This window comes from Camelus ferus, chromosome 19 (genome assembly GCF_009834535.1).
Source record: "Camelus ferus isolate YT-003-E chromosome 19, BCGSAC_Cfer_1.0, whole genome shotgun sequence".
NCBI classification, from domain to species: domain Eukaryota; kingdom Metazoa; phylum Chordata; class Mammalia; order Artiodactyla; family Camelidae; genus Camelus; species Camelus ferus.
This window is the reverse complement of record NC_045714.1, coordinates 28,781,077-28,803,706: the sequence shown is the minus strand read 5'-3', so window position 1 is coordinate 28,803,706 and position 22,630 is coordinate 28,781,077. Positions and strand designations below refer to the sequence as shown.

Genomic DNA, 22,630 nt, shown 5'->3' with positions numbered 1-22,630 from the left:
TGTTTGGCTGCTTTCTTGAAACAAGAAAACAAAACTAAAATGGTTTCTGTGGCATCCAGAAGCGAGAGGGGGCTGGTGAAGGTGGGCTTTTCATTCCTGCAGGGGGAAAAGCAAAGACGAGTAGGTAGCAATGAGGGGAAGTTGGCTTTTCCAGGTGAAAAATTATGGATTTATTTTGGCAAATGTAAGTAGTGTTAATAATGGACTTCTTGAACAATTGGTCTAGTGTAGATTCTAATGCTTCTTGGTCTTGAGTTTGACATTTTGGATTAAAAAGCTGGACTGAACATGGTCGCTTAGGTTGAGTTTTATTTGAAATAAAATGTAATTTGCTAACATTTCCTAGAAAAATGTACATAGTTTGAATTTCACTCACTTTCTAAATATTCATTTTTTCGAAGATCTGAGGGCAGCTATGGGAAATCCTTTTCTCTGGTGTTAGGGTGGGAATCCCTCCACCCTCATAAAATCACCACCATGTGAGAGGCAGCTCATGAATTATTTCCCCAAGCCTTTAACTGTTGACAGTAGCACATCCTTAGAAGTTCATTGTCCCAGCAAATCTTGATAAGTACCCCTCCTGTTGCTCTCCTATTTTCTGTTTGTTTGCTGCTTTGTCAACCTCAGTTTTTCCTTGCATGATCTCTTTTCAGTGTCTGCCTGGTACCAGTGAGGATCAAGCCTTGATTCCTCATAAAAGTTGCATGCTGCACAAGGAACAGGAGATACCTTTGGTGCCGGTGGACACCCCTCACCCCCACCAACGTTTCCTCCACCCTTCCACCATCTGTGATCAGCTTATCCCCAGGCCCCAAACTTGACAAGCCCTTTCCCTTTTAGCATCTCATGTATCTGTAAGAAACTTCCTATTTACCTGGAACCATCAAAGGATCTGGGGAGAAATGGACACTTCGATATATCAATGACTTACTCTTGCTTTCTGGAACCTCTTCAGAAAAAAAAAATTTAAACTTTCCTGAGTTATACTTTGGAAAACTTCATGTTTACTTAATTTAATTTACTTTTACAAAAGTAAAGTTTTGAAAAACAATTTACTTTCACAAAACATAGAACTCAGTATTAGTTTTGGAATTGTCATTCATTCATTCAGTTTTTGAGCACCTACTGAGTGCAGGCTCAGTGCTGGGTGTACAGTCATAAACTTGACAACTGGGAGTCCATAGGGGGAAAAATGACAAGAAAACACACATACACGTATGCGGATCATTCTAAATAGAAAAAAAAAATTACCCTGGTGCTTTTCAAGATGTTTTCTCATGGCCACACCCCTGTCTAAGCTGAAAAATTAGCTCTTCCAAGAATTCAAATTTCTTAGTTCTCAGAATTAAGAGTGATTTTTTTTCCCATCTACAATATGTAGTAGGTATAAAAAGCCATATTACTATGACTATTATTATTAGTATTAATCAATGCACCTTTATCTACATGTCCTAAAATTAGGTCTCAAGATCAGCCTACTTTCTATGCGCTTAGCCTTATTTTTCTCAGCCCTTTTTTAATCTTCAACTAAGCAGAATCAAAGGGAGCCTCCTGATGAGGGCAGGGCCAGGGCCTCTAGGTGGACAGGGCAGCCCTGGGCTCCCTTCATGTTCACTGCTATTGTCCAGCATTTCACGGAGGTTCCTGCGACAGGAACAAGCTGAGGGGTGGCTCATCTATCTGCATTGCTTCCCGAGCTCAGACTCGACTTGGGAAAGAAAACAAAGAGATAAACCACAGATGCTCAATTACCCCTTTAACTGTCATTTTTCTTTTCCACTGGAGTTTTAAAGACAAACGCCTCCAGGCACAAAAGGATGCTGTGCCTGGTTGCTGGTCTGCCTGCCGGAAAAGCCAGGCTGGATGAGCCATGAGCATATTTCTTTTGGGGGAGGGGAAGTTTGATTTCAATTCTGAGCTTGGGTCTTTGCAGGGTCCCCCCATTCTCCAGAAAGAACTCCCAGTGAAGCTGCCGCAGGGGGCAGGGAGACTGTTTTCCAGCCCCAGAAAGTCCTCTAAACTACAACCAGTCTCCAATTGTCCAATCTTTCCATTAATAAAGACTTGGCCAAGCCACGTGGATGGGGGAGTCACTGGAGCAATGTGAGTGGAGAAACGGGAGGAAAGATGGAAATAATGCCCTGAGGTATCTGATGGAGGGCAGATGCACTGGGGTGTGTTACAGGGGAGGGTAGTCCAAACCGACACCAGACACAAACACCTCCCTGGAACAAACACCCAAGGAACCTGACCCAGACAGTCACAGCTTTATTTATTTACACAGATTTCAGTTAAAAAAAAAAGGCAGTTTTCGAGCAGCCTGCATCAGAATCGTCCCACATGGCTGTTGAGAGATGTCAGTTTTAGGGCATCATCCCAGACTGATTGAGAATCTCTATGGTGACACCCTAGCATCAGTGGTTACACTATTTACTCTCTCCAGGTAATTTTGATGCAGCAGCATGACTACATCTGGTTTTAAAAAAAGCCTTTGCTCTGAACCTACCTGCAACATTGGCTGAATTATTGGGCTTCTTTCTCTTCTCATTTTCTCATCTGAAAATCCCCTCTTTGCAAAGTTCTTCGAAGTTTCACTGCAGTGCCTTTACGTCCCTAGTATCCGCCTGGCACACTGGAGGTGTTCGATAAAACGTATTACTGATCATACCTTTCTAGCAGCATTCTTAACATGTGTGTTCAAATTACCTGCCATACACATTTATGAAAGTTCCAAAGGGACCGATGCAGGATTTTTTTTGCTGTTTTTTTTTTTTTTGAACTTGGCATTCACAGTTTTCCGTGTCAGTTTATCCCGAATTCAGAGTATGTTTCTCTGCAGGGATTCTCTCCACCCAGTGAACCACTTAGGATGTTGTCAGCTTGTGGGGGTCAGGAAGATGGTCAGAGTCCGTGAACTTGGATGAGAAGAAAATTATACCTTCCGTTTTACTAACCTCAGATGAAAGGCAGCATCTTCAGTCACGAACATAGGCACAAAACCACCGTAGTGTAAGCAGGACCCGTGTGTGTCATCAGGAGAAGGTACCGCTTTATATTCTTTGGAGATCCCTCAGGAAATCATCTGCATTCCTGATTTGAAATTATGGTAGTTACTACATCTTCCATCACAATCTTGTTATTAAATGCATTATAACCATAACATTAACAAATTTTTGAAAACGATACTTTAATTGGTTTCCTTTGTCAGCCTATGTATTTTGCTCAATGCATTTAAAAACATTTTTTTTCTGAGGAGCCCATGGGGTTCAGACAGCCAAGAGGGTCATGGTGCAAAATTAGGCTAAGAACTCCAGGGCGGATTGGCTACTTCTGTTGTCATTTAAGGTGACAGAACTTATCAGGCTAGGGAAGGAGTCACCAAGGTGCATGTGACAAAGGAGGTAACAAGAATGTTAGCATCAATTCTGTGTTTTCTAGACCCTGGTCTGGCTGGGTGCTGGGGACACATCAGTGAACAAAACAGGAAAAAATCCCTGCCTTCATGGACCTGAACCCTGTGTGTGTGTGTGGGTGTGTGTGTGTGTGTGTGGTCTTCCAGGTGTCACAATTCCTGTGCTGTCACAGTTGCTGGGGCCTTGGTCAGGTTCAGTTAGGTGGATCATACACAACCTTGACGTCCTTTCAAGCTTTAATTTTTTTTTAAATGCTGACAATGATGAGGCACAATTATCCAGGCATTTGCTCTGTGAGAAGCCCTTTCAGGGTAAGGAAATCCCCTTTGCTTTTAAAGCAGTGTATTTTGGTCCAGAAATCTGTAAGCTTTAGACTTTCTCAGGTCCCTTTTTTTGTCCTGTAGGAGATGTTGTCAGGGTCCCACCCATGTTCCCTCAGTCCTTCCTGGAGGTCATTTGCTGACAGTTTCTGTACCTGCTCATGGCTTCCCCTGCCTCCCTCCCTCTTCATCGGAGGGAACTTTGCCCAAGTACAGGGCAAGGTGGAAGTTCTGGGAGCTGATGCTCTAGGGACAGGAGATGGTGGATAAATACCCAGCATCTTCACCCCCGGAAGGACGATTGTGGGTTGTCTCTCCCAGCAGGTCTTGGGGGATTGAGCCCCAGCATCCACAGTGGTGATTCATTAATATCCACTTTTAAAAAACCTTCTGTCCCCTCTTTATCTCACTTATCCACTCTGCCATGCTGGGGGAGCTCCCTGAGACCACCTCCCGGGAAGTACTTATGTGTACGTCTTTGGCAGAACCCACACTAAGGTTATCTATTCACTTGATGCAAAACGCACGCATTTTCAAGGCTCAAGCTGATGGGCTTTGCTGCATAATTTGGGTTTGGACTGTATCATGTCGCTTTCACAGAATTGCTCCTGCTTGTACATCTTGTACCTGCATCAGACCAAATCAGTCTTCTCGCTGCCTGGAATCTCATTACTGTTTGGTGACACAGTGATATTCATTTGATCAGTTTGACCAGAGTCTGAACTCACTGAGTTGATAACTTCAAGGAACAATTTTAGTTTTCTAGTAATTGATACTGAGTGTGCTCTTCCCAGTGGGTAACAGGGATACAACCATAATCCAGTTAAAAGCCATTAAAAAAATCAATCTCATTCAAATTCAGAATAACTCCCCATTCATTTGTTTGTGCTAAAGGTGTATCAGAGAAAGAGAAGTAGCAGTGAGCAGGTAGTGGTAGGAGACACAGTGTACCACTTTCTTCTAAGTCCCTCTTCCAAATCTTGGAGTCCAACTCTAACACTTGGCCCAAACCTACGGGGAGCCGTTGGGAAGGGAGACTCCAGGAACCCAGCTGGCTGCAGTCAGCTGCCTTGGAGATGCTGTTGGAAGAAAAGGAGGTGACTGAATATCATTTGTGTCTTCCTGAAGACTACAGCCTCTGCCTTTAGAGTGGCTGTGGTGTAGATGACACTTGTGGTTTTTAGAGTAAGGCTCAGCTCCTCCCCAAACCCCTCCCAATGCAGAAAAGCAGCCGTATTTCCTTCTATTTCCCACCCCTGTCATGGTGCATGCCTCCAGGGCACTCTCCAGGTTGGGCACCATCCCATGGCTTAGTTAAGTGTGCTGTCGTGTTCCCTCTCCACGCTCCATCATACACAGAGGAGCCTCGTGTCTTCTATGCCCTCCAGTGGTTTTGGGAACCTGACTGGGGAAGGTTGCCTCCATCTTTCCCTTTCCTGCCACACAACATGCTACTATCATGAGATCTCATCCTGCTATTTCAGGCTATTTCCTGAGGGTTTTCACACTCTGACATTTCCAGATAAGAAATGAACTCTTCATATACCAGTATCCTCCTCCATGTCAATGGATAAATGTTAATGTCTCCCTTGTCACCCAAAGAGGAGGAGGGGGCCCAACACTCTCTTCCAGTCTACTGGAGAGCTTCTCTAATCCCTTTTATACCTTTTCATTGGTAAAAGCCTTCAGATCAGTTTAACATCTTTGGAACAGGGGAGTAGAGTAGGAGTCTTTAGCCATGAATCAAGCGTTCCTTGAATTTCGCCTTCCAGATTTTAATCATTTTTTTTCTCAGTAGTGGTGGCTACATCATTGTTTTGTACTGCTTGTAACCACCGGGGATGGGAACATTTATCTCTGGTTCACATCATCATGATGTTATACATAATTTTATAGCAACTCATTTGCATTCCCCAAGATCATAAAGAAACCATTCTTGTTACTCAAGAAACAAATTTAAGAAATCATCTGAGTTTCCAGTAGCATGATGGGAAAAAGGCAAACATTTATTTTTATTTGCAAGTGCAGTTTCTGCCAGTAGTGCTCACAAAACCTCTTAAGCTACAGTAACTTTTGGTAAACTCAATGAATACTTTAAAAAATATCCAGTGATAAGAAAATTACAGAAAAATTTCCATTACACTGTCGAAAATGTTTGGAATCCAAAATCCACTATTTTCTGCAATGATTTTTAATATTTGCTCTGGTTAAAAAAGATTTTCTTTTCCCCCTTCTTTCTATTTCTACATAGTCCTGATTAAATTAGTACAATCTGCTCCATGAACTTTTAAGACTGCCATTTTCTGGATTTAGAGTATTTTCATTCTTACATATTTATATTAATATTTTACATAAAACATTAATTCGTTGTGTTTTATGAAACAAAATTATAGATCCTATTTATGATGAGGCATTTCCAGTTTGGGAAAAACTGAAAATCTAATCAGTAGAAGGTCATTTTATGCCTTTTTTTTCCTTTTTAACTATAATAAATAATTAGCAACCTATTAATTACAAACATTTGTAATTATGCTTAGAGCAACCAGAGCATTTTCACAAATTTAAATTCGTTATTTGTTACAGTATGCGAAGTCATTAAGAAAAGCCTCTGGTTTTCCAGTTTGGTAACAAATGGCTTTTTGTTTGATGCATAATTGATAGAAACTAATGATGACTATGTAGCTCTTCCAGAGTTTTAAAGGCAAATCTATATTGGCCTACAGTTAACATGCAAATTCATCCAACAAGCAACACAAAATGTATTGTAGTAGTCATTCATTTTTATCAACATTCTAGTCAGCAGCACAACTCGCCTATGTCGGAAACACATAACATGGTCACAACTGAATTCGGATCACACCTGGTAAATACCCTCTTCCTAATTCACCCTCTAGAGTCCGGACTTCCAGCATGATACATAAACAGTAGCGATTAATACTGTGGTACAAAGGTACTTACAGACAAGAGTTTGGTGCGCCAGCGTACAGAGTTTTGAAAACAGTGACAAACAAAACCAAACCTCTTGCCCTGTTCTCTCCCTTTTCCCTTTGTGAGACTGGAATTCTCACAGCCTGATTGAAACATTCAGTTTGGGAAACTGAGTCTAAATGATCCTAGCACTAAAACTGTTCCTCGGTAGGGGGTGGGGGGAGGATTTGGCCACAAGGGGACATTGTAGCCACTTACTAGAGGGTACTCGGGGAGACATCCCGCTGTGCAAAAGATGCACTGCTACTAATAGGCCTGAAAGAAAATGTGATTTTTTCCCCCAAAATATTTAGCTTTATCCCAAGAAGTAGTTTTGGTGGTATACTGTGGCTCAAATTTTATTTTACTATTTTTGGTTGGATAAATGAAATGTGCACCACCATCACCATCACCATCACTCTTAAGTCTTCTTCCATCACATAAGACACTTGTTAAGATAAGAAAGATATTCTACTAAAGCTGACGGTGATTGAGAGTCATTCGGTATTCAAAGTTCCTAAAGAATCGTTGGTTCTCTGAAAGGGATAAAAAAGTAGGAAAGACTTTGTTCAAACTCTTGCTAGTAAACAAGTTGTACTTCAACTGATACAATGGCTACGTGACATCAAAGTACTATAAATTATCAAAACTATCATACAGAAAAATTACAAATTCATTGCAAAATACATTACACTGCTACCATTAAGAAAAAGTGCTTTTTGTTTTCCTTTCTTTTTTTTTTTTTTTGCCAGAAAAGTATTCTTTCAATATAGAAAATCCTACGCGTTACCCTGCATGTGGCTAGGATATATCGTAACGGAGTTTGTACTGAGTCCTTCTGATTTGCTGGATGAAGGGCTAAAAAATATAATAATGACTTGTTAAACCCATGTTCCAGATGACCATGCCAGCTGTCAGTGGAGAGATGCCTGTTTAAGACACAAGAAGATGCCCTAGTCTGCTGAACCCTGCCGGTCATCACGCGGTCCCACTGGTCAGCTGGTCTGGAATACACAGGCCTTTTGCACGCTCTCTGAATTATTCTCATGTCCTCATCTAGCTTCGTCACCTGTGTGAACCTCTGCTCAGTGATGCCTGTATTGTCTCATGAGGGGAACAATGCAAGATGGTGGACCTGCCAACTTCAGGAATGGATGCCCGAGGAGCTCCTGGGCTGTGGCTCTTTGAGAGGGTTCCCTCACCAGCATCAGGTCTAGGAACCCCCGGAGCACTGAAGAAACCTGTGAAGACACAAGATACCACCCTGAGGACTAACATAGAAACCCCACTCAGTTCCCCTAAAATGCTTTCCCTGCAAATTCCCAGGAAAGTCATTCTATCCACAACATCAAACTCTAGAAAGCCAGCTTGAGGAGAAAGATGTTACGGAAGCAAAAGCAAATATTGCCTTTCTTAGCACGTGATGTCCTCACCTTCTTCAAGTCTGAAGTATAGGAGTAAATGACGGTACAACAAAGAGTGACTATTTAGTAAATAAAGTGATAACGGTAATAATAGTGACAGTAGCAGCTATTATGAAGCGCCTACTGTGTGTAGGCGCTGATCACATGTGTTTGATGTAGCGTGGTACAAATACAGAGTGAGTTTTACTTTTCTAACAACTGCAGCCATCTGGGCTTTGTGGAATCCTTTTCTTGAAGAGAAACAGACTTCTGTAGTTAATTTCTCATAATTTACTTTTTGAAGTATAGCTTACATATGTTCACATGCATAAATATTAAGAGTACATTTTACACTAGTTTTAATTTTTTTCTTTTTTAATTGAAGTACAGTTGATTTATAACGTTGTGTTAGTTTCTGGTGCACTATAGTAGTTTTCTTAAACACGTATTTACTCCCGCCCCTATCAAAATAGAGAATATTTCCATCTTCAGGAGCCTATCTAGGGCCCTCTTCTGGTCAATACCCACCTCCCTACAAAGGCTCACCACTATCCCGACTTCTAAGAACATAAATTAACTTTACCTGATTTTGTTCTTTATAGAAATGGAATCATATGCTTTCAACCCCTTTCTGTCTGCATTCTTCCACTCAACAATGTGTCTGTGAGATTCACCCTTGAAATGTGTGGCAAAAGTTATCGCATTTTCAATTCTGTGTAGTATTCGCTGCTGAATTATACCACATAGTATTTATCCATTTGAAAAATAGTCTTGGATGGTTTCTAGTTTGGGTTTTGTTTTTTTTTTTTTAATTCAAGTATAGTCGATTTACAATGTTGTGTTAATTTTTGGTGCACAACAGAGTGATTCAGATATATATATATATTCCTTCTCATTTTTTTTCATTATAGACCATTATAAGGTATTGAATATAGATTCCTGTGCTATACAGTAGGAACTTGGTTTTTATCTATTTTATATATATATGTCAATATCTACGAATCTCAAACTCCCAACTTATCCCTCCGCCCCTCCCCCTTGGTACCCATAAGTTTATTTCCTATGTTCCTGTTTTTGACCGTTAGGATGAGATCAGCTTTTGTCCATGACTTTGAAGAACATCACACTCGTGTGTGTTGGGTGTGAGAACTATTTGACTATTTGATACCATGGCTATTTTAGCCACTTTTAATTGTTTAAACTGAGTCCAGTGCAGTAAAAGTTTCAACCTCCTGTTCAATTCAAGCAGTCTCCCCCTTTTGTTTGCAAGTCCACACAGCCTATCTGAGTGATTCTACTGGGGTTCTGCCCTAAGGTTTAGGGGTGAGGGAAGAGGAGATGCTACAATTACAAATTATTCCCCCATCTCCCCAAGGGCAGCCTCACCCCCCCTCTTACTGTCAGGAGGCGGATGGGAGGGGAGGTGTGTGGGGTCAGTGTTTATAGTTTATATGGCACATCTCAGCAAGCTTGGCCCCCAGGGGTGGGCCCCACAGTGGTGGTTCTTCGACCGAGCATCATTTTTGCTGAGCTTGGCCCTACCTGGCAATCCTTGGCAAGGAAAGACCCTACTTGGTCCCTTAACCATGTTCCTTGTTGCCCTGCATGATCTGGCCCCTGCCTACCCCCTCCTTCAGCCTTTCCACTTGCTCACCTCACTCAGGCTGCGGGTCTTCGCACTGCTCCTGCCTCTGCCTGAGACGTTTTCCCCGCAGATCTCTGCCTGCTTTGCTCCTTCTTTCCCATCAGGCTCCAGGCCACATAGATCCCTCCCCAGAAAGAGCGTCCTTTGTTCCTCAACCAGAGGTAGCTCCCAGTCCCCTCTCGCACATGCTCCAACACTGTTTTTTTTTTTTTCTAACCCTGTTTTATTCACTTCGTAGCATGTGCCACTCTCTGAAATTTTTTTATCCATCCATTTGTCTGTAGTTTATTATCTGCCTCCCCAACTAGAATAAAACCTCTATGAGAGTCAGGAAATCTGGGGTCTTGTGCTGCGATGTCCTGGCAGTTTGGGCAAGCAATGGGCTCTGGATGAAGTGGGGTGAGTGGAGCACCGATCTACTCCTCTAGCCGACCCTACAGAGAGGAGCTGGGTGACCCCATTTTACAGATGAACTTCAGAGACTGAGAGGCTGATTCACGTACCCAGTGAATGAACAAGAGGAGGGAACAGAGATTGGAATCCAAGTGACTCATATTCCAAAGTCCATGCCTGTGAGCCAGGATCCACTCCTGGGAGAGGTCAATCTTTAAAACTACACTTGAAGAACGATTTTGAACTTCAGCAGTGGCTGCTGCTTCTCACCTTGTGCAGGTCCTTCACTCTTGGAGGTAAGCTGTCCCGGATCCGCCGCATGGCCTGGAGGGGAGGCTCGTTGAAGTAGGGGGGCTCGCCATCAATCATCTCTATCACCATGATCCCGAGGGACCAGATGTCCACCTGTTAGGACAACCCACTGATTATCTCAGGCAAGGAGAATGTCCCGAAACGTTGGCTGTGTCCAGGGAACCCCAAAGATTCATACTTATCTGTAAATTAATGTGATATTTGTAACCTCTCAAAATTGACAATTCAGATTTACAGCTAAATTGTTGAGTGACCCAGTGTTTGCTAATGGCCTGTGCTTGCTTTTTAAAGGCAACTTCAATGAAGATTCCGACAATGAGATACAGTGAATGTTTTAATACTCTGAAGTTTGGAACTTCTTTTTTTTTTTTTTTTAACTCTGGTAACTCAGGTGGTTCACGGTCTATCAGGGCAGATGAGAAAACCATCCAAAGTTTTATGTTTTGGACAGAGAAGTAGTTGCATTAAACCATTAAAAAAATAAGAAAAGATTTTTGACACATTCACAACAAACCGCAAAGAGCTACACTGCACTACACAATAGATCCTGATTCTTTCATTAATTTGATTTTTAAGAACAGTTCTTTGCCCCCGCCTTTGGGGTTCTTTCCTTTGTGTGTTATCACTTTGAAGCAGCCTGCACAAAATCCTGCTATATAAAACCATGTTCCGGGAATGGAGAAAAGGAAAGGGGGAGATGACAAGCCCTCCTTTCTGGGTAAAGAATGGGAAGTCAGGACAAGGTGGAGCCGGAGCTGGGCTATAAATTCTCTGGTACAGTTGCATCCCTTTTACAGCCTCATTACCCTTCTTATCAGTCAGCTGCATTCCTGCCATCACCTGCGCAGTGACCTTCACTGAGAATTTATGCTCTCGGGACCACAGCGAGATAAACCAATTGAGTGTTCACCCAAGGGCAAGCAAACATGGGAAAGAGAGCAGAGTCCGCCTTAACTCTGCCACTGTCCTTTGCTCATTGGTCCATGCCTTTTCCTCTCTTAGAATTGCCTTCTGCACCATGATGTGTGGAAACATTGTGTGCCCAGGCAAAACCAACCCTTGCCTCCGTGTGTGTGTGTGTGTATGTGTGCGTGCGTGTGTGTGGTCTTGTGAGCCTCAGAGCTTCTGCCCACGCTATTCCCTCCCTAGAAAGCCCTCCTCTGCTTATGTATCCAAACCTTGTCCCTTAACAGATGATGAGCGACAGTTTTCTTTCCAGAGGAAACAAAACATGTGCCATATCTTAAAATGTGTTACGGTACTCGCAGATGATTTTGCCTGTGGGAAAACATTCTTTCTGATCCAAATATTAACCCCAATCTTGTGGAGCTTTCTCTGACCCTCCATCCTCTAAATCATCACACCTGCTCATCTGTGCGTCCCTGGCCGCATCGCCTTGTTTTGTGTGCACCTGGCACTGAGGGAGAGATGTGAGTCAGAGTGATTCTGCTCCAATGTCCGCTGAGGACCTCAGTAAACACTCCTGGATCAATGCTGTGGCAACAGCCTCCGTGGTGGCCAGTCTCCCTTCTGCCACAAACTGCTTGGTGACAAGTCCAGTGAAATGTGGAGTTGAAAGTCATCACCCTGATCTCCTGTGGTCATTAATTATCTCGGAACCACTGTATCCCCGAGCTTGCCTGGGTCCTGCCACTCCCGATGACTGTCACCCCCTTACCTCTGTCCCATAAGGCAGCCTAGAAATCACCTCAGGTGCCATCCAGTAGGGTGTGCCAACCAGTGATTTCCTCTTCGGCACCTCTTTGGAAACTTGAGCACAGAAACCAAAGTCAGACAACTTTATCTGAAAAGGAAAGGGATACAACAAACTAACATTGAAGAATCCTGGCTCCAGATGTAGAAACATAGAAAGAGTTTCAAATTCAAAACAAAATCGCTTCATTATTAACAGGCCTTAGAAATACTGCAGGAGGAGCTAACAGACCCTTTTACTGGAAAGACACAATCCATTTTAATGAAAAAAAAAACAAAAAAAAACCAAAAAACAAACAACAAAAAAACCCTCTTGTGGCTCCACCAGGGTTGACTTGCAAACGTTTAACTCCAGAAAGCAAAAATTTACGAGACATGCAAAACAACAAATTCATTACAATTCCAACCTACTACTTTAATTTTGCGTGAGAGATGATGCTTTAGTGTAAGTCAACTGGTATTCTCAATGCAAGTTTTGTACAAACTGCTGCAGTTTAGGGTTTTTGTTTTCTTGTTTTTCTTTTGCACTGAACACGTTTAGCTTTCTAAGTACCATGAGATGATTCAAACAACCAACCTCATTTCTATGTCTGAATTATTGAAAGACCCCATTTATAAAGAATGCTGAGATACCACTTTAAGTACCAGCTCCCTTTTTTTTGGTTTTCCTCCTTTGCTCCAGGACAACTGAGGTTGCCAAAGTAAACATCAATGCAAGTGGAAATATGGGCTTAGAAACTGGGTGTTAGCACTTGGTTACCAGGGTTTAAGGTGGTCATCTTAATTATACAATGTGTATATACCTATATATATATGTTATTTATCTTAGATGTCACCAGAAAGAAAAACTCCCTGAAAACTCTTGCACACAGCTTTTAAGAGTACTCTTTAAGAACATACTGTACCCTTAGGGACCCTGTCAGTGTATGTATTCCAGGTGACCTGTTAGTGCTCAGTGGTCCAGGAAGCAGACGAAGCCATCACGCCAAGGCAGGGGCCAGCAAGAAACAGGAAGATGGATCCCATCTCTTTCACCCCGAGGTCCCATAACCCACATTGTCTCCTACTCTCCTAGTCTCCCTCCGGAGGGAGACAGGGGTGGGAGGTGGGGAGGAAGAGTAGATTGTGGCCAAATCTGACAGACTGAGATTTTAAAGGTAATAATGTGGTTGAACTCTGATAGACAATGTTTAAATTATTGAAGTAGAAGCAGACTACATTTAATTGAATAAAAATAGACTTAAATAAATTCTATTCAGTGGAGTTTTGTGAAGAAGTCTAGGTTAGTTTTAAGAAACAGAGAAACTGTAATTGTGTGTGTATGGTAATTTCCAAAGCTCGAGTGTGAGTAAATGTGCAAGCTTACCACACAGATAGTAGAGGAGGAACAGTTTTGCCAATGTATTTTGTTTGCCTGTAAAGTTAAGAAACCTGGATGATTAAGGAGGTGATCAGCATTTTGGTATTGGCAGTTTTAATTTCAGTATCTCTAGTGTGGCTTTCCTTTTCCAGGCATTAAAAAAAAAAAAAAAAAGAAAGAAAAAGAAAGAAAGATCCCAAACCTGACAGACTAATAATTATCTCCCTGACAAAATGTAAGATGAGAAATTGAAACTCGACACTCGGCAGCTACGCTTGTTCTTCTGCTATAGGAGTTTAAGTGCTTCGGCATGATTTTTTTCACTCATCCAAGTACATAAAAGAGACAATTTTCTAAAAGAACATAATTGCACGCAACATTCCTCCAAATAAATTTGCAAGTAGATAATGAGAACTCAAGGAATGAGTATAATAAAGCATGGTAGGCAGTTCTTAAAAGGAAACCACACAGACTTCACACTGAGCTTTATTGTAGATAGGATTGTACAACGCGGGTACTTAGAAAACCGCCTTTGTCTCGCTAAGGCAGTCAGGCTAAGAGAACTGAAGGGGGCACGTTGCCCGTCCCCTAAGAGGAGGTGATGTAGTTGATTCCAAAGGGGCCAGACAAGGAACTAGAGCTTAGAGCTCAGACAAAGCTGCTACTTAAACTTGAGATCTTACCCATCTTAATGCATCCTGGCTAGGAATCGGGGGCCCCACAAAAACATGCAAGAGGGGGAGCCAAAGAGAGTCTACCCACAAGACAGCTACAAGTGTAAAATAGAATGTCAGACTCTCATTTTGTAAATTGCCTACGTTCTAAAGAATTCTTGCGTCTGCTGCGGGTTTTTGCTATGGCAGAAAGATGGATGCTTTCATGCTTGGTTCCTGGGCACTCACTATAAGCCAATGGTACTCAAGTGTGTAGCATCAGCATCCCACGGGAACTTGTCAGAGATGTACCCAGCCTGACTGAATTAGAATCTCTGAGGGTGGGGTCTAGGAATCTGTTTTTGCCCAAGTCTCCAGGGGTTTTGATGTTCTGTGTTAAGAAGAACAGTGACCCAGGGCCAAAGAAATAGATGTAATAGAAGGGACCAGACCGATGACGGTGCTTCCAGTTGAAGACCCACTTCTTCAGCAGCCAAACCCAAGAGGAGAGGGAAGGTATCATAGTGGCTGAGCTGGATCAGCGTAGAGCCTCGCCAGCCCCTCTGCCATTTGACAGACTGCAGAGAACTTGCTAAGGCTGTACAGTGGTATTAGAGGGAGACTGAACCCTGGGTCCCCTGACTTCTCATGCTGTGCTCCCTGAGTTAGAAAAAGTAACCTCTGTGGAGGGGGAGTTTGGGTGTATCTCAGGGTCTATCTTATTTGAGGAGAAAGGAATTCTCTCCAAAGCAATGAATTCTCTACAGGAATGAATTTAAGCAAGCTATTTAACATGCCCAAGTCTCTGTTTATTCATGAAGAGCTTTTTGGAGATAATCTTTAGGTCTTCTTCTAACTGTAGAAGTCTAGTAATTTGAGAGCCAACAAAACTCAAGTGCTTAAGAGAGATAGGAAAATTAGGACCAATGCATTAGACGTGCAGATGGGGACAATGGGAAACTAGAGGCACATGACCTTAGTAAAGAGATACTGACTTCCAGTTGATTGTCAGGGGCCCAGTAAAGAGGATGTGGAACACCCCAAGGCTCTGCTTGCCAGTCTAGGGCCCCTTCCTTATCCTTTAACCCTCACTTCAAATTCTGTGGGAGAAAGGGCACACACTCATTCATTGTTTCTGGGCACTGTATCAGTTTGGGCTCCCTTCCCCCAGAAGCAAATGTTGAGAAAAGGATTCAGTGTAAGTCATTTACTGAGGGGATAAGGAAACATTAGCAGTGAAATCGGTAAGTACAACAGGAAAGGAAAGGCAGTCAGTCAAGGGTTAATCACCAAGTAAATTCTCACTGTGGAAACTAGAGCTTAATCCTGCTGAGGACATCTGGGAGACTGTGTAGGTGTGCCTCAGAGCTATTCCAACCAAGGGTGAGAGAGCTGGGGTATTTATACACCAAATCCCATCACTTTTTCAATGTTGCTTCTGGGTATCATGGATATTAATTTCCTGAAATTTCTACTCCGCTTTGTACTGAGGTTGCAGGCAACAGGGGTCAGAGAAAGTCCCCAAGCAAAGAGTTGCAGGTGGTGGCATTTGGAGGTGGAGATAGTAAAATGGGGAAGCCTCCTGAAGAAGTGGGTGGGACACCAACAACATTTGCACTGTAGTGCTATTCACCCTCCTTACACCACCTCCATTATTGCCCTGTGTGAATTTAGGCACAGTGTTGTCCGATACTTGGATTTTTTTCAAGGGAGACAGGTATCTGAACTTTTATGTGAAATTGCCTAATTCTTAAAGTGTGGCAACCAATTTATAGTAAAAGGAAACACCATAAAGATCATTTGTAAATATCCCTTTTCAGTAGGTGCATTGGGTTTAAGCGGTCATGGGTTTGAGTTCCCCTCTAGCCAATGAATTTGATAAAGTTAATCACTCGCTATCTAGTGGTCCCTAAGTATCATCTTTCAGATGCAGGTCCCAGACCAAGGAAAGATTATGGATGAATATACTCAACCCTTAATTGCAAGGGCTGGGGGACTGCCTTCTCTCTGAGCATCTACTTTGTACGTGGTTTACTTACAGTTTTATGCCAATTACTTCACGTAATTCTTGCAACCACTCTAGGACAGGCTATTTATTTTCCCTTTCAAACTCCAAATACCACATTCCCCTTGCTTAACGTAAATTAGTCTCACTAGATATTATTTCTGCTATGAACAAATAGTGAATGATTTATATTCAGTTGATAGCAACTAATATCCCTTGTAGTCTCTGAAGAGGCCAGAAGGGACTTATCCTTTTAAACCTGAGCAATTCCCTGCCTTTAAAACTTTTTTATTTTGAAATAATTATAGGTTTATAGGAGGCTGCAAAGAAAGGCACATCCAGTCCTCCCTAACGTTAGCATCTTATACAAAATCGCACAGTATCAACACCAAGAAATTGATGTTGGTACAGTTCATAGAGCTTATTCAGATTTTATTAGTTACACATGAACTTGTTTGGGTATGTAGTTTGTGTGTGTGTGTGTGTGTGTGTGTGTGTGTTTGTCTACTCTGCAATTTTATCACACTGTACTCTTGTACAACCACCATCAAAAATCAAGGTACCCAACTGTACCGTCACTGTAAAATGACGGTGCTTCCTCTGTATGGCCACACACTCCCAGTCTCTAGCCCCAGCAACCACTAATTTGCTGAACATCTCTGTAATTACGTTATTTCATAAATGTTACATAAATGCAATTATGCAGTGTATATCCTTTGGGGATTGGCTTTTTTTCACTCAGCATAATTTCCTTGAGGTTCATCCAAGTCATTCAATGTATCACTTGTGTCACTCATTCATTTTTTCCGTCTGGGTGGTATTGACACATCATAGGTTATTTAACCATTCACCCTCTGAAGGACATTTGGGTGTTTTCAAGTTTGGGGCTATGATGAATAAAACTGCTATAAATTTGTGTGCAAGTTTATGTGTGGAAATAAGTTTCCATTTCTCTGGAATATAGGCCTAAGAGTGTGATTGCTGGGCACATGGTAAGTCCATTTTTAGTTTTGAAAGGAACTGCCTAACCATTTTTCAAAGGGGGTCTAGCATTTTACACCCCTGCCAACAGCAGTGTGTAGATAAGTGTTGCTATCACTATTTTTTGTTTTAGACATTCTTACAGGTCTGTAGTGATATCTCATGGTTTTAATTTGCATTTCTCTAAGGGCTAATGATGCTGAACATCTCCCAACAGGAGGATAACCCAGCACACCTTGTGTGACAGACAATAGTTTCCAAAAATGCCAACAGTAACACTGTCCAGCCCATAAGCTCTTCTTACCACGTGACTCAGCTCGCCTCCCACTGAGGCGGGTTTTCCGTTCCTTCCTCCTGAATCTGGAAGGCCTGTGATTATGGTGGAAGTGACACTGTGACTTTGAGGCTAGGTCATAAAAATGCCATATCCTTCCACTCTGTTTCTTTGGGACACTCAGTCTGGGAATCCAGCCTCCATGCTGTGAGGAAGGCCACGTGGAGAGGCCACATGGCAGGTGCTCTGGTGGACAGGGCCAGCTGAGCATCCAGCCACCAGCCAGAACAAAGGACCTGACATGTGAGTGAGGAAGACGTCTAGAAGCATCATCTAACAAATCAGAGCAGCACTGGCCAGCTGAGCCTGGCCAGCTCTCAGAGCTATGTGAAAATGTAAAATGACTTTTGACTTAAGACTCTAAGCATTGGGGTGATTTGTTATAATGACAATAAATAAATGAAAATGTCTTCTGCACTATAACATGCTATAAAAGCTCTAACAGATTAGTATAAGCTATACTCTCAGCCTTTTCTTGGAGTAGCTACACTCCAGTTCTGCTTTCTTTCTTAAAACAAGCAAACAAACAAAACTTTCTTTTCTCTGTAGAAACTGGAGTCAACATGGTGCCTTGTTCTGAAATGTGGGTGAGCTCACACTGGCCAACAAGGCCAGGAGCCAGGCTTCATTCAACATGGCTGTGTTCTCTCTCCCGGCACCACTCTCATCCCTGACGGCCACAGGATCCGCCCCCTCACGTGTCTGCTGTCACCAAGGCAGGGGCCTTCTCTGACTGCCCTCTACAGACCCACCACCCTCCTTACTCTGCTTAAAATCAATTAATTATAGAAAATTGAGCACTTATCACACCTGTCTGGTGGTGATTTTTTCTGTATATTCATCTGCTTTTTTAAAAGGCTTTTATTTATTTATTTTCAACTAAGGGAGGTAGGAGGTAATTAGGTTTTTACTTATTTATTTATCTTTAATGGGGGCACTGGAGCTTGAACCCAGGACCTTGTGTGTGCTGGGCACGCACTCTACCACTGAGCTACACCCTCCCCACTATTCTTCTGTTTATTATCACACCCCATGCCCCACATAAGCTGAATGAAAGGGGTGATTTCGCTTGGTTCATTCTTAGATCCTAGCACTGCCCTGGCACAGCACAGACATTTAGCTAATATTTCCTGGATGAATGAGTGAGCAAGTCCGTCAGACTGAGAGCACTGATGAAGTGCAAGTCCCTGTGGGTTTTTTTAGATGCGTGGACATGCGAGAAAAGTTTAAAATGGAGATTCTGCCCTCGAGAATGACACTGAATGATCTAATTGCCATTCATATATTGGGGGGAGGGGAGATCTTAGAGTGAGCTGATTCAATAATGAATCATCTTCATCTCACGTCTGATTTTGACATCTAATGTGGACTCACAGCACCTACACGGAAAGGAAAGACGCCTACACTGTCAGTCTCCAGAAACAAGGGAAGAGAGCGTGGCTGAACCTGCTCTAATTGCCTTTTTTTTTTCCATATGCTCCAGTCCCCAGAGCCAATTTGTGGACCAGTTCAATGCTCTGCAAATTGTGTTCTGAGGTCACGGGACCTCTCGCCCTGGTGCTTTCCTGAGTCAGGCCAGGGGAGGGTTCTATTCCTTTTCTTAGAGTGCCCCAGCTCAATGGGAGATTGTGCAAAATGGCCACACAGTCCTCCCCTCTCTGTATCCACATCCCTTTGGCTGTGACTTTGCATTTTCTCCCATCAAGAGGCAGTGGTGTCTACTTCCCCACCCCCTGCATCTAGGCTTGACCCTGTGACTTACCTTGACCAAAGGGATATTAGCAAACAAGATATAAGCAGAGGGTTTGAGAGTGCTTGTTATGGCTTGCCTTTCTTGCTGCTCTTGGGAACCTTGCCACAGGTACTGAGTGAATAAGCCTGGGGTAGTCAGCTGGGAGGTAAGGGACACCCTGCCCGGTTACTTCCACTGCCTCTGTTGAGAGCCAGTCAACTGCCAGACAAATGAGTGAGGTCATCAACCCCAGGCTGACTGCAAATGTAAGAGTGAGCTCAGCTGAGCTGTCCCAGCTGAGGTCAGTGCAGATGCCGACTCACAGAAGTGTGAGCAAATAAATGGTTCTGGTTTAAAGTCGCTAAGTATTGAGTGGTTTGTTACATAGCAAAAACTGACTGATACATACTCCTGTACCATTTTAAAGAATTCAGCGAGAGCAATGCAAAAAGCAGTACTTAAAACTGCCCATTAAACATATACCAAATGGGTAAATTTTACGCACACACACACATACACACACAAAGTATACATATATTCATGGAAATATGGGAAATGGGATTAGGGGTGATCTTCATTTTATCCTATATACTTTTCTGAAGTTGCTGAATTTTCCACAATAAAATTGACAATCTTTTTAAAACAAAAGAATAAAAGTCAAAGTACTTGGGTGATTTCTTCTGGCTGCCCTCTGACCATTCCTGGGCAAATTCTGATGTGACACAAGGTTCACATGACACAAGCATCTGAGGATGCTTGGTTATAAATGACAGGTGCATTAAAGGAATGGCTAGCTCCATTCATGCCAGGGCTATTATATCTGGTGAGAGTTTCAGGTAGGTTAAAAGGACTAAGTAGCGGAAAACCTATGCTTCAAAACTCTTCCATCTAACTGAGCTTTCCCGGGAATTTCAATTCATTCTTTCCTTGGCTGCTGTATTCTATGTTCTTTTATACCTTGGTGTGGCCGATGAGTTTCAAGTGAATCTCTGGAGTAGGTTACAATAATGAGAAAGGCAGAAATATTGGCTCAGAGAGATGCTAGTGTGACGGCTATCTTCCATTTGTCCTTCCAGATCTATTCTCCCTTCTCTGAACCCTGGGAGGCCATCCTGTGTTGACTGCCCCTATGGCTTCTGACTGGACTCAGCCAATGGGGAGCACCAATAGGAGATTGGATGGACGGAGCAGAGTGAGATTGGGGAATTTATTGGCCAGGCTCCAATCCTGCAGGTTCACTGTGGTCCAGATTCCACTGAAAATCAGAGCTCCTGCAGGAAGCCCTCTTCACACATCAATCTCTATTTCCAGATGTGAGTAACTAGCTCTGCACCTCACCTCTTCAGGCATGGGGTGATAAGAGCAGTGCTCCATTCTAGAGAACTGCCTTCATCCTCATGACAGATCCTTATGACTTTTCTGCATCTGCCCACACCTTTATTAAACTCTCTTCGAATTACCCACTGGAGTTTGTCACCTGTTTCCTGCAGGGACTCTGAGAGACACTGCAGACACGCACAGTCACACAAATAGAAAAGGTGTGGCATTTTCTCGCCACCAACCAAAATAAGAACGTGGCAGAAAAATGAAGGAAAAGAAATTTCCATACTTTCTATTACTCCCTACCCTTATTGTTAAGTCAGAAAATTATCCATCACACTTAGTTCACAGAACATTCTGACTAACAGGATGACATAAAGGATGGTCATTTCCTTTCTGTAAGCCTTCTGGGAAGTGCAGTGGGTGACTTGTGAGTAAGGAAAATTAGAATTATGAGAAAGAGTCCTTAGGAAGATGATACTCATGACAGATGGCGTGTCAGCGGTAAACCGTGGAGGGGCCAACGTGAAAGTCTTACCCGGCCATCACTTGTCAGTAGGATGGAGTCACTCTTTATGTCCCTGTGAATCACTCCTTGGTCATGAAGGTAGGAGAGTGCTCTCAGAACCGACAGACAGACGGTAGCTATCTGTTCTTCATTCATTCTAGAAAGGAAATAACATTTAAGGAGCTAGGTCAGGTTTAAGACATTTTTGAAATGATCAAGAGAGGTGCCTCCTTGGGTTCCAGTGAACCAGTCCAAGCTCCCCAGCCCATGTCTGAAAAATCTGCAGGTGAGGAAAAGGAAGTCTCTGCAATCTGATTCCCAGAATCCAAAAGTAAGCCTGGCACTGGGAATGATAGGGGCCAAATGAAAGCCAAAGGAAAGAGACCCCCTTTGGCTGGCTTTTGGGCCATGAGTGCAAATGCATTTCCTTGGATTCTTATAGGTAATTCATCAGTATTGGCAAAACTCCAGGGTCCTACAGAGAGAACACACTGAATAGAGCCAAGGTTCCAGGTGGCAGCTAGGTGACCTTGAGGAAGTCCTTTAACTTCCTTGGGTCTCTTTTTCGTCATCCTGGAAATAGGCACAGCTACCATGCTCTTTAAGGCTGGGCTCAGGCAAAGTGGTCTCTGGATCTCTCAGATTGCCCTCTGGGACTTGCCCGGCCTCTCACCAGCCCTCCCTCGCCCTCCTCCAGGAGCTGGAGGCTTCTGTTCCTCCAGGTCCCTCTGTCAAGAAGGAACCTAGTTAGTTACTAAAAACTCAGCATGAATGGGTGATTCTCTCATAAACAGACCATGGGGATGAGAAAGACAAGCACCACCCTGGATGTGTGCTCCCACGTTTCATCATGGGCTGCACCCTCTAAAGACGGTATTTCTGGTTTTAGAGAAGATTGAGGTCAGATGATCTGTCCAAGGTTATACAGTAAGAAAGTGACCAGATCATGATTCAAGTCCCACCTTTCTTTGAGTTCAGAACCCACACTTTCCCACTTCCCTATTGCATCATGCAGCCATTGTAACTCAAAAGGATGGAAACACCGTGGAGGAACCCAGGTGAGAAGAAACAGACAGCCGGGGCTGCTCAGTGTCCTCAAGACGACCCATTCCGGCAGCTGCCTAACTCACCCAAGTGTAAAACCTCCTCCCTCTCTCAGAGATCTCGCGAGGCCCAAATCAGATAGCAAATGTGAAAGACCGTCTCACATAAGCTATCGGGACACGGTCAGGAGGCATACGGGCGTCACTGGTCAGAGCCCAAATTTAACGACTGACTCAGCAAGTAATCCCAGGTAACGCTTAGCTCGTCAGGACAAGTAAATAGACGGCCTTGAATCTGTGTTTCAGTCTTGTTGATGCCAGCAAACCCTGACTGAGCAAAACGAGGGTTCAAAGTAAATTCCCAGGAGATAAGCAACTAGGAGACTGTTGAAGGTACAAAGTGGATGAGTGTGAAGAAACATGCCCTTCTCCTGAGGAGGATTCCTACTGCAATAAACTTATCTCATAGGAAGGCAAGTGAGAAGCAATGTTCTTGTCTGAAAGAGAGTGGAAACCTGTATCTTCTGT

At 43.1% G+C, this 22,630-nt stretch overlaps 1 protein-coding gene across 1 annotated transcript in view; it reads right to left on the bottom strand.

Moving 5' to 3' along the window:
* Window positions 1-7,427: 7,427 nt before the first annotated feature.
* The window catches only part of PAK5 (p21 (RAC1) activated kinase 5), a 245,165-nt gene continuing 229,962 nt past the window's right edge, over window positions 7,428-22,630 (bottom strand). The window contains exons 8-11 of the mRNA XM_032461833.1: window positions 21,090-21,216; window positions 12,132-12,257; window positions 10,412-10,546; window positions 7,428-7,941 (exon numbers count right to left, since the gene is read on the bottom strand). Coding sequence (XP_032317724.1) covers window positions 7,786-7,941; window positions 10,412-10,546; window positions 12,132-12,257; window positions 21,090-21,216 — 544 coding nt within the window. The 3' untranslated portion in view covers window positions 7,428-7,785. The remainder of the gene's footprint in view (window positions 7,942-10,411; window positions 10,547-12,131; window positions 12,258-21,089; window positions 21,217-22,630) is intronic.